This window comes from Monodon monoceros, unplaced genomic scaffold, assembly GCF_005190385.1.
Source record: "Monodon monoceros isolate NGI ecotype Baffin Bay Population unplaced genomic scaffold, NGI_Narwhal_1 Super_Scaffold_5, whole genome shotgun sequence".
NCBI lineage: Eukaryota > Metazoa > Chordata > Mammalia > Artiodactyla > Monodontidae > Monodon > Monodon monoceros.
The window spans coordinates 108,167,328-108,180,675 of record NW_021703782.1 but is presented as its reverse complement, the minus strand read 5'-3'; the positions used below and the strand labels follow the sequence as shown (position 1 = coordinate 108,180,675).

Below are 13,348 nucleotides of genomic sequence, written 5' to 3'. Positions count from 1 at the left end.
AGTGACTGTAACCAATTTACATTCCCACCCACAGTGTAGGACAGTTTCCTTTTCTGCACACCCTCTCCAGCATTTACGGTTTGTAGATTTTTTTTTTTTTTTTTTTTGCGGTATGTGGGCCTCTCACTGTTGTGGCCTCTCCCGTTGCAGAGCACAGGCTCCGGATGCACAGGCTCAGCGGCCATGGCTCACGGCCCTAGCCGCTCTGTGGCATGTGGGATCTTCCCAGACCGGGGCACGAACCCGTGTCCCCTGCATCGGCAGGCAGATTCTCAACCACTGCGCCACCAGGGAAGCCCTGTAGATTTTTTGATGATGGCCCTTCTGACCGTGTGGGGTGATACCTCACTGTAGTTTTGATTTGCAAGAAATGTGTAAGCTCATCTTATAATAAATCTCTTTAAGATATTACTCAGAAAAAGTTAAATGCAAAATTAAATATTTAAAATACACTTACCAAACTACTGCTTAAAAGAATCTGAAAGTAATTTTATAATGAATGTAATTCCCTCTCAAGCTTTCTTATTGGGGGAGGTGGTAAATACCAATTTCCACTTGTCAATTATGCTTAGATTCACCTATTATTCAACAAGTGGTTATTAAAAAGGAACTGCATTCCAGGCACCACTCTGGGCTTACAAGTTAAATAACTGCACCAGAGTCCAAATTCTGTGGGGAGAGGAAGAGATTTTCTTTGATTCCTTTTTAAGTTCTGTGTCTATTTTTCTTAAGTCAGAAAAAAGGGCAAACTCAGCATTGCTCCTTTAACAAAGCCCTTATCAATGATTAGCTCAGATGAACCCTGGAGGGAAACAAAGCCTGAGATAAGATAAAGGAAATCACCAACAGGTGCTTCTCATACATGGTTAACAGCTAAAATATCTCAGAAATACCAGACCATATTTCTTTCACCATTAAGCTGGATTTTCCTGTCTTATGTAATATTCTGCCTTGCAGTGGCTTTTCTTTGCCTACACTACACTAGGAATCTGGCTATAATTCCCAAACTCTAATGCATAGTTCTTTCCCTTGAGAAGTTCACAACGACCACAAATGCCATCTTGGTCTGAACAGCATACCAAAGCTTCAAGGTCACTACAAGATAGGAAAGCGAGAAGGCTTGTTTTTGGCTGTTAGTATGGCCCTGAGATAACTAAGAAATTCCTGGCAGTGTTGATAAATGGACCAATGTGGAAAAAAGAGGCCAGTGGACTAGTGCAGCAGGGCCACTCGATAAAGCCAAAACAGAACAGTGAGCAGACCTGGGGGCAGGGGAGTAGGAGAGAGCTAATGTAAACTGGAAAAAACACAGGGTCTGTGGCTGTTCATCTCACCGCTGGACTAGTAATGGGCACCAGACTCTAAATGCCTGAATGACACTGGTTCTCACGATCCCTACATTCAGACTGAGGAAACGGCCCTCAACTCTTCCTTCTTCAGCCACACTGAAGAGCTCCTGGCTACAAATACACAGAGCAACAGGGCACAAGCATATTCTATGAACCGTGCTGCCCAGAACAGTGACACGGAGTCAATGCCTTGAATTCTAAACACAGATTCAGACTTAAGAAAAGTCAGCTCTGGCAGCAACGATCCGGCCCTCAGATATGGCATGAAGTCAAGCTAGAAGTCTCCAAACAGAGCTGGTGCCTTTTAAAAGATTGTTTTTTCATACAAAAGGTATGAGAAACTTGAAAGAACAGGGGTGCCTGGAGACAGGAAGGAAGGGAGGAGAGACCGTCAATCTCAAGATCATCACTGGGTTTTCAGAATCAACAGTCTGCATTAGAGTCGAACTGCCAACTCAGGAGCCCCAAGAGTATTAAAAAACAAAACAAATCAAAACTCAAAACCTACACCTTACCTGACTTAATAACAGTAATGTGTATCATATGTAGACTTACACATGACAAACAGCATACTGAGTATATATCACCAAGACTTTGAAGGTTTATGAGGCAACTGTTACTGCCAGTTGAAGAGGACAATCTCCTGAAAACCCTATTGTGTACCCAAGATTAGCTGTCCACTCCACCCCTCTTATAACCTAAAGTTCTGCAGGAAAAACAGTCACACTCTGACAATGGCAATGCTGCTCCCTGCAGGCAGTTCACCACTATTACAGAATAATTCACCGGCTTAAACACACTGAAAAGTAGTAACATACCCCATCGCTGCAGAGGGGGCTGTAGGATTATTCTTCAATTCCTGCACATTTACCACTTGAGGGACATTCTTCAAAGTTGATTCGGTCAAAGTACTGACAGCTATTTAAATAGAGAAGAGAAAGGCACATTAATTGCGGTAAAGGATCAAAAATTCTAGCCAGGTATAATGAATCACTAGGACACAAGCTCAAGCAGAAAGCAAACTTATTATATAAAGGAAATTTAGGCTGTTCTGCAGCACTGTGTTCAGTGGAGCACCTGGCCTACTCCACTCATAAAAATTACTTGGTGAAGCTTTATGCAATTTAATCAAATGTACTAGTTTAGAAAAAAGGAATTCCCTAGCCAGCTTTTATACAGCAGAGCTGAGATACCTGCCTGCCATATTGTTGGCTCGCTCTGGAGAAGGGCAGAAGGAGCTAGAGGATTAGCAGTGCTCGGACTAAGGGCTTCTGCCATCCATCATGCATTCACTCATTCAACCGTTCTTTCGCATGAGCTTATTATTGTCAGACTCAGGTGCTGGGAATACAAAAAAATGTCTAAAACATAGTTCCCTGTCTAAAGAAGCTCATGCCTTAGTGAGACAGACACGATGAATAAAATGTGAAAAGTGAGGCCAAGAGGCCTGAATTAAGGAATGGCAACAGGGATTGACTTGACACCTACTTATCTATCTTAGGCTTGTCAGCTTTCAGATCTCCTTTTCTGTGTCTTATAATTTAAAGCTGTGGCCCAAGACAATGATATTTCATAATTAACTATTAAGAAGGCCTAAGCAAAGCTCTTAGATCTCTTCCAACTATACTTTGGGCAAAGTTGAAAGCTGTAGCCCAGGTAGGATGGTGGGTCCATGGCAGCTCACTTCACTCCCTCGTTCAGAGAGGTAACCAGGGACATCCTGCCCATGACTGCATGTATTTCATCCTTCACATTCAGAGGTGCCTACACCTTAGACATATTTGCTTCCAAAATGGTAACAGACATCACACCACCTCCTGCTGAGAGTGGAATAATCCTTAATCCTGACAGATTTAAGTTTATAAATAACCAACTCAATCAGCTTGATTTGGGGCCTGTTCAGCACAATGGTAAGATTCTGCTTGGTGCGACAAATATTTAAAACATCAAAGGTTTCTTATTTTTTCAGACGGCTCAAAAGTGCCTTAAAAAGTTCTCCGGTTTCTGCTCTTTCATTTCTATTTTAGATGGCTTAATAAGGGTTTTAATATTTGGACTTTTCTTAGAAATCTTTTATTATTATATAATGGCAATTCTTTTTTGTCTAAATAAAACCATCACGTTTTTTTAGTCTTTTAAAATTTTAGTCTAAATTGGTATGTGTTCTAAGCAGTTGCAGAACTAAAACCTAAGTTTATGCAGCTAAAAAAAAATATTTGATTTATAGCCGAGTTTCTCAACCTTGGCACTATTGACATTTTGGGGCTGGATAATCCTTTGTTGTGGGGTTGTCTTGTGCATTTAGGATTCTTTTTGCAGCCTTCCTGGCCTCCACCCACTAAATGGCAGCAACACTGCCAAGTGTTGGAGGGGAGATGGGTGGGGCAAAATAGCCTCTGGCTTGTAAAGATTGATAGCTAGTGATAACTGAGGTCCCGAGGCGAACTACCTATAAATCTTAATGCAGAAAATTACGGATAGCCACAAACCACTGACAAAATGCAAAAGCTGATTAGCTTCTTAGAGTTTTCATCTGTCAAGTTTCCATCTTAAATTTGCAGTCTTAAGAAAAAGCTGTACTACAATACAAAGAACACAGGGTTGGAGTCTGGGTTTTGTTACGTATTGGTCAGGTGACCTTCACCTCTCCAAACCTTACATTACTCAAAAGCAAAATGGGCATACTTATACCCACCTCAGAGGGTGGCTGGGATCCTTCAGATACCATCAGACAACTCTAATGTTATTAGGTGATCTAACTGCGAAGATTAATTTTGGGCTTAAAGCAGACATTATTCAAAAGTAGGGATCAACAACTCCATCAAAAAACCCCACTGATCTCCCACTTGACTGAATGTGGCAGATAATACTGCCCCTTAAAAGGAAAGTTCCCGACTAAGTCTCTGCCTTCACAGAACTCTCTCCCCCAAAAGGTGAGAGACCTGTCACATCAGCCTTCTCTTCTGAAGGGCAGCAAAGAGAGCCCGCCATTTCTTGGCACCTGTGTCCTGGCCTGGGGCTCAGACAGCTCACCATCGGCCCCTGCATAGATGTTTTTACCTGGCGCCTGACTGGCCATCTGCCGTCTCAGGGCTGCTGCAGCGGCCGCCTGGGGAGCAGAGATGGGGTGGGAAGGGCCAGGGGCGCCATGCTTCACGGTTTTTGTTGCAAGCATTGTGCTATCAGCCCCTTGGGGAATAATTTTGCTAGCAGGTGCAGACACTGAGGAAAAAAGATAAATTAAGTGAGAGAGTGGGTCAGAGAAGAAGAAAACACGAAAATTAAAATGGTAAATTCTCCATGTGTGGTTGCAGGGAAAATGCTACGATTAAAAATCCTTAAGCATTAACACAGGAAAGTACTGGCAACCTGACAGGCTGGCCCTTTTACCTTTCAAAGATGCTGCAGGCAATTTGCCTGCCTACTTCTATTAGTGAAAATACTTCACACGATCATTTCCTCTGACACTGAGAAAGATATAACTTTTGTGCCAAAACAGAGCAATGTCCTGCTCTCCTCTCATAAAATCTCTCCATTCTGGTACCTCATGCCCGGCTTTGTCCTCTTAGAAGTCACTGCAATACAAAGTCCTGATGCTCTGAAATAAGGTGTGACAGCACAACACAGGTCACATCAGCGAGCCAACACAGACAATGAGCATTCTGGCTGGTGAACTCTGAGGCACAACACGGCTACAATGGAGGAGCTGAAATGAGGTGGGACGTGAAAGGCACAAGTTGTGCTCCACAGTAAAGCAGTAACTGTGAACCTTGCAGGGTATCCTCTTCCTCAGGTCCTACCAACCACTTTCAAGGGGAACACACCTCTTGAAGCTGTCCTGTAATTTCTAGAATATTAACAGAAATGGGCTGGAACCCATGACTTATGGGTGCGATGATATAAAACCCAGTTACAGGAGTTAGAGATCTCTTAGGGAAAAAAAGATCATTTCCTGTCTCATTGTTTACTTACCTGAAGTCCCCATCACACCTGGTGAACCATGAATCAGGTGAGATTTAGCAAAAGGAGTCGCCTGGGGCAAAAGACTGGGCTGGATGGAAGGCGTCCGAACCACGGGAGCATGCCGGGGAACCTGGACCACTGCGTCGTCATCCTTACAGGATGCCCGTGTGTCTTCACCTTCCAGAGACTGGGAAATGGATGACGTTGAGCTGACTTCATCCAAGTCTTCATAATACCTCTGAGACAGGAAAGCTGACCGAGACAGGCTGGCTACAAAGCCCAAAACAAAACACAGCTTAGACAATTCAAGTCCAAAAGCTACGTAATTTTCACTGCCGCTAGAGAAATACCCAGTTTGTCAACTGACTTAATTATTACTTATTTTATGCGGAAGCAGCTGTTGCTGAACGCGAACAAAGATACTTTTTGCTCAAACGGGCTTTACAAACCCGAGCTGTGTAGGGCAAGAACATTTTGACTGTTAAACAAAAAAAATGATGTGAGGTGAGAGAGGGGATGCATGCTGGTGTAAAAGCAGGAAGTTCACAGGCAATAACACCGTCTCAGAAAAGCAACAGACAAGCTTCCAGAGCAGAGTAAACAGTCGCAGTGCTGCCACTGCGTTCCAACAATAAACTTCTGAGAACAGGCCTAACGCAAACTCGAAAAGACATCATGTCCTCAATGTTGAGGGTCTCAAACACTGCCACATAAATCTAATCATTCTTCTGAATCAATTAGGTTAAAACAAAAAAATCACTGAAATCGAAGATTGATTTTCACCTTCCCTGTTTTTTCCTTCCATAAACTATGGGGTAATATGCCATGTCACTTTCTACCGTGAATTTCAGAAGTCATGTTACTGTCTGTATATTGGAAAAAAACCAAAACCAAACAAAAAACAGCCCTCTCTCCTCCTCAAGTTACGTTAAAGTATTGCTAATATTTACTGACTTATTTGCCCTATAGGCACATCACTCTGCAAGATTTTATTTGTCATAATGGGACCGGAACATAAATAAATGCAAGTGAAAACCAACGCTGTGTGCTGGCGCTGCTGCTAGGCTGCACCAGCCATGCGTGGCTATTTAGATTAAAAGTAACGCAAAGTAAATCAATGAAAATTTGGAATCCTAAGTTGCACCAGCCCCCTTTGAAGTGCTCAACAGCCACAGCTTAACTGCTATACTGGAGAGCACAGACCCAGAACATCGTCACCGCTGCAGCAAGTGCTACGGGACAGCACTGTACCAAAGTGTTCTGACGCAGGTCACTGTGCAGCAGGGTCACTTAGCAAGTCCCTCCATAACCACCAGCACCACCAGTAAAATTGCAGTTAACATTTATTGAGAACTTACCTGGTACCAGGTACTGCTCAAAGCATCTAAATTAGAAATTCCTGTTATCTGACTTTATGGTTATAGAAAGGCTGAGTAATTTGCCCAAGGTCACGAAGTTGGTAAGTGGTAGAGCCGGAATTCAAACCTGGCGTGTATCCGACTCGAAAGACCATGTTCTTAACAATACTCTGTTATATATAAAATACCCTGTGCTAGGTAGAATTTTGACCCCACGACCCTTGCCCCCGGTGCCACGCCCATGGTTATGTTCTGTTCGATGGTTATATTACATGGCCAAAGGGATTCTGCAGACACGATTCAGGTTACTAATCAGTGGGCCTTAGAACAGAGAGGTCAGCCTGGATTTTCCAGGTGGGCCCCGTGTAAAATCTCAAGAGCCCTTAAAGGTAGAGAAAAGAAGCACAAGAGGAAGCAGAGAGAGGTGGCAGAAGTGGGGGCACAGAAGCATTCAATGTGCTGTTGCTGGACTGCAGATGAAGGGGGTCGGGGGCACATGCAAAGCAAACGAGGACCTCAGTCTTACAGCTGCAAGGAACCGAATTCTGCCAACAACTCAGAAGCGGGATCTTCCCCAGAGCCTTTAGATGAGAGCTCAGACCAGCCAACACTGATTTCAGCCTGTGAGCCCCGAGCAGAGGACCCAGCAGGGCCATGCTGCGCCTGGACTTCTGACACACACAACTGTGAGATCATAAACAGGTGGTGTTATAGGCCACTACATTTGTGATAATTTGTTACACGGCATCCACAGAAAACTAATATAAACCCCACACTCTCTTAGGGCCACACTGCTCTCACTAATTTCTCTAAAATCCCACTTCCTGAGAGTTAATAGCAACAAGAGATGACTCAGACTCATCACCTTCAGGAACTGGAGAGAAAACGGAAATAACTTTCACTCCCAAGGTCTGATACCACCTGGGGGTTCTCTCAGTTTCCTTCCTTCATCTTTCTGATGCCATTCATTGGATTTGGGTGGAGGGACACCCATCAATTGAAAATGCAATGGCCATGCTCACTTGCAGAGGCCAGGAGCCTGGTCTGCTCAACTGTCCCAATGACGCTGCCTCCGCAGCTGACACATGCTGCTTCCTGCTGTGATCAAGGCTGCAGCTGCCTTCCTGGCACTAGAAAGGGGGCCCCACTGAAACCTAAAGAATCTTACTCTGCTTAAATGCTAGCTCGGATCAGGACAGGCAGAAAGCCACATTAACAGGAAGGAGAAGGGGCAGAAATCATGATCATGTCAGTAGACGCAGCAAACCTCATATCTTATGAGGAACTACAGAAACTGTTCCCTTTGAGATAAAGGCAAGGATGCCTACTCACCCCTTTTATTGGACTTTGCATTGGAGGTCCTAGCCAGTGAAATAAGGTAAGAAAATTAAATAAAAAGCAGAAACAAAAGTGTTCATATCCATGGAAGGTGTAATTGTTTCCACAGAAAGTCCAAGAAATAGCTACAGACGTGTTATTTGAAATGAGTTAGCCAAGATGCTAGATTCAGTCAACATACCAAAAAATCTAGTACATTTCTATATACTATATCTAACAGAAAATAAAACATAAAGTGAAATTTAAGGAAAAAGCCCCCATCATTATAAAAGCATCAAAAATATCAAACTTAGGAATAAATCTAACAAAAGATGTGCACGTCCTCCATGCAGAAAACATTTAGAAAAATTAAAGACCCAAATAAACATACGCCCTGTCTAGGAAATGAAAGATCAACACTGTACAAATGTCAATTCTTCTAAGTCAATTTAGAGATTCAATACAATCCCCATCAAAATCTCAACTCTTTGAGGGCTGAGGGTGGTAGAACTTAACAAGGTAATTATAATGTTAATATGGAAACGGAAAGCACCAAGAAGAGCCAAAACATTCTAGATCATGGGTCAGCAAACTACAACCATGAGCTAGCTGCTTGCTTTTATAAATAAAGTTTTACAGAAGCATAGGCATGCCCATCTGTTTACATACAGTCTGTGGTTGCTTTCCTATTACAAGGGCAGAGTTCACTAGGTACCATAGAAACTACATGTTTACTACATATTTACTATCCAGCTCTTTAAGAAACAGTTTGCCAACCCCTACTCGAGACTGTAGAAATTTCTGTGATGATGAAATGTTCTATGTCTGCGTTTCCCACTACAGTAACCACTAGTCACGTGTACCTAGTGAGCACCTGAAATGTGGCTACTGGGATTAACTGAATTTTTTACTTTATTTAGTTTTTATTAAATTTTGAATAGGCTACCATATTGAACAGCACAGCTTTAGGATTTAGGAAAAAAACCAGTACTGAGACTTATTTTAGCACCAGTTAATTGAGGCAGGGTGGTGGCAGTGGTTTCTAATCAGTGTACAGACCATCAGACCTACAGTATAAGGAAAACCGATTTACAACAAAGGCGGCCACTAAGCGGGGAGGAAGAATCTTCACTCAACAGTGTTGGGACAATCAGATATCTAAATACAAAAAAATGACATGAGAGCCATACTTTGTATCATACACAAAAATCAATTCCAGATAGTACAAACGAAATATGGTCTACCCATACAGTGGAATACCATTCAGCAATAAAAAGGAATGAACTACTAATACATGATACACATCATGGGTGAACCTTAAAGTTATACTAAGGGAAAGAAGCTAAAGCAAAAGACTACATATGATTCCATTTATACGCAGTTTCTAAAAAAGGCAGTTCCACAGAGCAAGAAAACGGATCAGTGGTTGCTGGGAGCAGAATAGGAACTGATTACAAACAGCATGAGGCAACTTCTTAAGTGATGGAAATGTTTTAAAACTGGAATGTGGTGATGGTTATACAATTCAGTAAATTTACCAAAAGTCGTCAAACTATACACTTACAACAGGTGAATGTTATGACACGCAAATTATACCTCAATAAAGTTGTTTAAAAAAATCAATTTCAGGTAGATAGCAGATCTAAATTTGAAAGGCAAAGCATTAACATTTCTAGACAATAATACAGGTGCATACATACTCTTGTTACCTAGAGGTAGAGAAAGATTTCTTCAACAGAACAACAGGAACTGACCATAAAAGAAAAGGCTGAAAAATCTGTTTTAAAATTAAGAACTTCTCTTTGCCAAAAGATACTAAGAGGCTAAAAAGCAACAAAGTGAATAACTACAAACTCATATGACCAACAAAATGCTGGTATTAAGAACTGATAAAAACTTTTACAAATCAGCAGGACAGATTATCCAACAGACAGATGAGCAAAGGATTTAATCAGGCACTTCACAAAAGAAGATACCCAAATGGTAATTAAATATATAAAAGGGTGACACCAGCAGAGTTAAAAGGAAAAAGATTGATAATATCAAGCTTGGCAAGGCTGTGGAACAGCTGGAATATTCATACACTGATGGCCAAGTGTGACTTGCTACAAGAGAACTGCACACAGAATCTGAAGCTGAGCACAGGGACAGAGTACGAGACACAATTCCACTCGGAGCCACAAGACCACAGAAAAGACATACACGTGTACCCCAAGGGACAAGCACAAGAATGTTCAGAGCAACATTCTACTATGTTACAGCTAGAAGCTGCAAACAGTGAATGTCCACCGCAAGGAGAATGGATAAACAAATGCAGTATATTCATACACCGAGGCAACCAAAACAAACAGCTACCTGCAGCAACATGGATGACTCTCAGAAACCTCATGTAGAGTAAGAGAAACCCATCCAGAGAGTAAATAAATGGACTTCCACAGTATCCAAAGCCCAAAAAACAGGCAAAACCAAATTACGGTGTTTGGGGAGGCAAGCTAAGCAGTAAAACTATCAAAAAGGAAAAATAAAGGAGACTAAAGAGGACAGCGGCTTAATGCAATGTACAATCCTGAACTGGATCCTGATTTTCCAAAAAGCTTGGCTACGCGTGCTGAGCCCGCGCCTAGAGCCCATGCTCCGCAACAGGAGAAGCCACCGCAATGAGAAGCCCGCGCACCACAACGAAGAGCAGCCCCTGCTCGCCACAACTAGAGAAAGTCCGCGCGCAGCAACGAAGATCCAATGCAGCCAAAAAAATAAAAATTTCAACTCAAAACATAGTTTCAAAGAAAAAAGCAGTTACAGGCACTAGAGCAAAGCAGGGTTATGCCTAAAGTTGCATCTAACAAATATTTCTTTAAAAGCAGATTCAGGTAATTATATAGATAATTTCATGACAAAGTATTTTTTATCAGGTATATGGCTTCTTTTCAGCAAGTGTTTTTAGCCATCATTCCCTAATCTGTAGTTTTTTTTTCTTCTTTCTTAGAACATCTTTTTTTCAAATGTAGCCTTACTCAAAACCCCATACCAATCAGAAAAGTAAAGCTTCTCTAGCTAAAGCAGAGGCTAGGACCCCTGGAACCAGCTCAGCTTCCCCCAAAACCCTTGAGAACCACTGCCACAGAACCTAAGGACTACAGAAAACACAGTGTAAAAGCCAGAATAACTACCTTGAACTGCTTCATTGACCATGTATAAGCTGCTTCTTACCCCAATATTCAAATGGATGACAGGGACATTTTCTCTGTCTCCCATCAAGAACGAAAGGAAAACACACACAGACACAGACACACACACACACAGACACACACACACACAGACACACACACACACACACACACCATCCTACTCCCACACCATGTACTATATGGTTTATCCTAAAAATTCAGGACCAGTTTCCTCTACCTGGAGCAGTAGATCTCACCGGTGGGGTCTTCCTCTTGGCCAAGAAGTTTCTCAGCTGTGCCTGTTTCACGGGGGACAGTTTAGCTGCAAGAAATTCATGAACCCATAAATGCATAAGACTCGGTTTTTAAGATGTCAGTAGATGAAAGAGAACAAAGAGAGCTTAAAGACCGGGAAGAACTCATTTACCTGCGACTTTGGGCAAAGGTTTGGTTTGAAAGTCTATGGTGGTTTTCAACAAAGCATTGCGCAGGCTTTCGAGGTCACTGTCAAAACTGAAATAGGATAGTGTTACACATGAACCAACTACGACCCGAGAAATCGGGGTGGTGGTGGTGGTACATTATCCTCCTAAATATAAAGGCAAGATATGAGAGCATCCCAATACAGAAGTGGAAAATCTGACCAATCAAGGAAATTAATCCAAGAGGAAAGAGATCACAGTCTTAATATTATATCCGAACCCCAGAGCAAACACACCACCAACGGGGCTCCAGCAGGAAGGGCAATTAAAATCTACACATTCAGCCTAAAGGCAGAAACACAAGACCACCTTGGTAACTTCAGGGGTAAACTGTCTAACTGCAGGGTCTGAAATCTTCACACTCTTGCAAAATGATAAATCTGAGCTTCAAGACAAATTGGTCAACCTAATCCTGAGAGTTAATTTTCAATTGAACAATAATACTGTGACTATAGTACCTGTTACCATCTATTGAGCATCTGTTTCATCAGGCACACTACTAGGTGCTTTAAAGACTTAGTTTTAAACTCTCCAGTAATGCCATGAGGCACGTACTGTTAGCCCTACTTTTTGGCAAAGGAACAAAGGATCAGAGAGGGTGAGGAATCTGACCAGGCCCACACAGGGGAAAGAAAGCAGAGTCACTTTCAAAGCCACATGTGAACCATTCTAAGACTACTCCACCTAACTCTATTTATTCGTTCATCAAACCACATTTATTGAGTGCACGTGGCATTAACAGGCCCATCCTCCTGCACACCTGTGAGTGCTGCTCTGAGAGGGGACATCCAAGGGAAGGCCCCACTGGGAGGTCTGGTTATAAAGACGGAGCTGCTGGAGACTATCCACCAGGTGATTCAGCCTCTTCCTCTGTTGGTTGATGATTTCCCGGTTGTTGGCAAGGGTGTTAAACAGTGTCTCTCGCTCTGGCACAAACAGGCGCCTGTTGAGAGCAAGGAGGAAAGAATTAAATGTGAATGGTTCAAGTAAAGGAACTCCCCACCGAATGGAAAAAAAAAAAGACTGCAACTGTAACAGTGAGAAGACTGAACTGGAGAACCACTAGTGGGAAAGAAACATCAAGAAATTACTAGAACATAAAAAGGGGATGAAAGCCTAACGAGGATAAGGTGTAAGGAGGAAAGAGCAGCTCAGGATGTGCAGGACCGGGCCTGCAGCAGAGGACAGCACAGCCAGACAGAACCTCAGATGGGTTCCAGGGAAGAAATGGGGGAAATTCATCCTGCTATATATTTAGGATATGCATATTTCTCTGTATGTAAATTATATGAAAGAAAAAGAAAAAGCCCAAGGGTACAGGGAAACCTAGGGAGTCAGTCATTTCTTCAGAGTGCTGTCAAAAAAATACCTAGAAACAAATGCCAATGGGGACACAACGACCCAAAACCTATGGGATGCAGCAAAAGCAGTTCTAAGAGGGAAGTTTATAGCAATACAAGCCCACCTTAAGAAGCAGGAAACACCTCGAATAAACAACCTAACCTTGCACCTAAAGCAATCAGAGAAAGAAGAACAAAAAAACCCCAAAGTTAGCAGAAGGAAAGAAATCATAAAAATCAAATCAGAAATAAATGAAAAAGAAATGAAGGAAACAATAGCAAAGATCAATAAAACTAAAAGCTGGTTCTTTGAGAAAATAAACAAAATTGATAAACATTAGCCAGACTCATCAAGAAAGAAAGGGAGAAGAC

At 42.3% G+C, this 13,348-nt stretch overlaps 1 protein-coding gene across 9 annotated transcripts in view; it reads right to left on the bottom strand.

Annotated features, from left to right (window-relative positions):
* Positions 1–13,348, bottom strand: part of NUP214 (nucleoporin 214) — a 101,813-nt gene that overhangs the window by 50,527 nt on the left and 37,938 nt on the right. For all 9 annotated transcript variants that reach the window (XM_029201337.1, XM_029201333.1, XM_029201335.1 and 6 more), the window contains 6 exons: positions 12,397–12,579; positions 11,582–11,667; positions 11,393–11,476; positions 5,322–5,582; positions 4,410–4,571; positions 2,168–2,267 (listed from right to left, as the gene is read on the bottom strand). In XM_029201337.1, the coding sequence (XP_029057170.1) occupies positions 2,168–2,267; positions 4,410–4,571; positions 5,322–5,582; positions 11,393–11,476; positions 11,582–11,667; positions 12,397–12,579 (876 nt within the window). The remainder of the gene's footprint in view (positions 1–2,167; positions 2,268–4,409; positions 4,572–5,321; positions 5,583–11,392; positions 11,477–11,581; positions 11,668–12,396; positions 12,580–13,348) is intronic.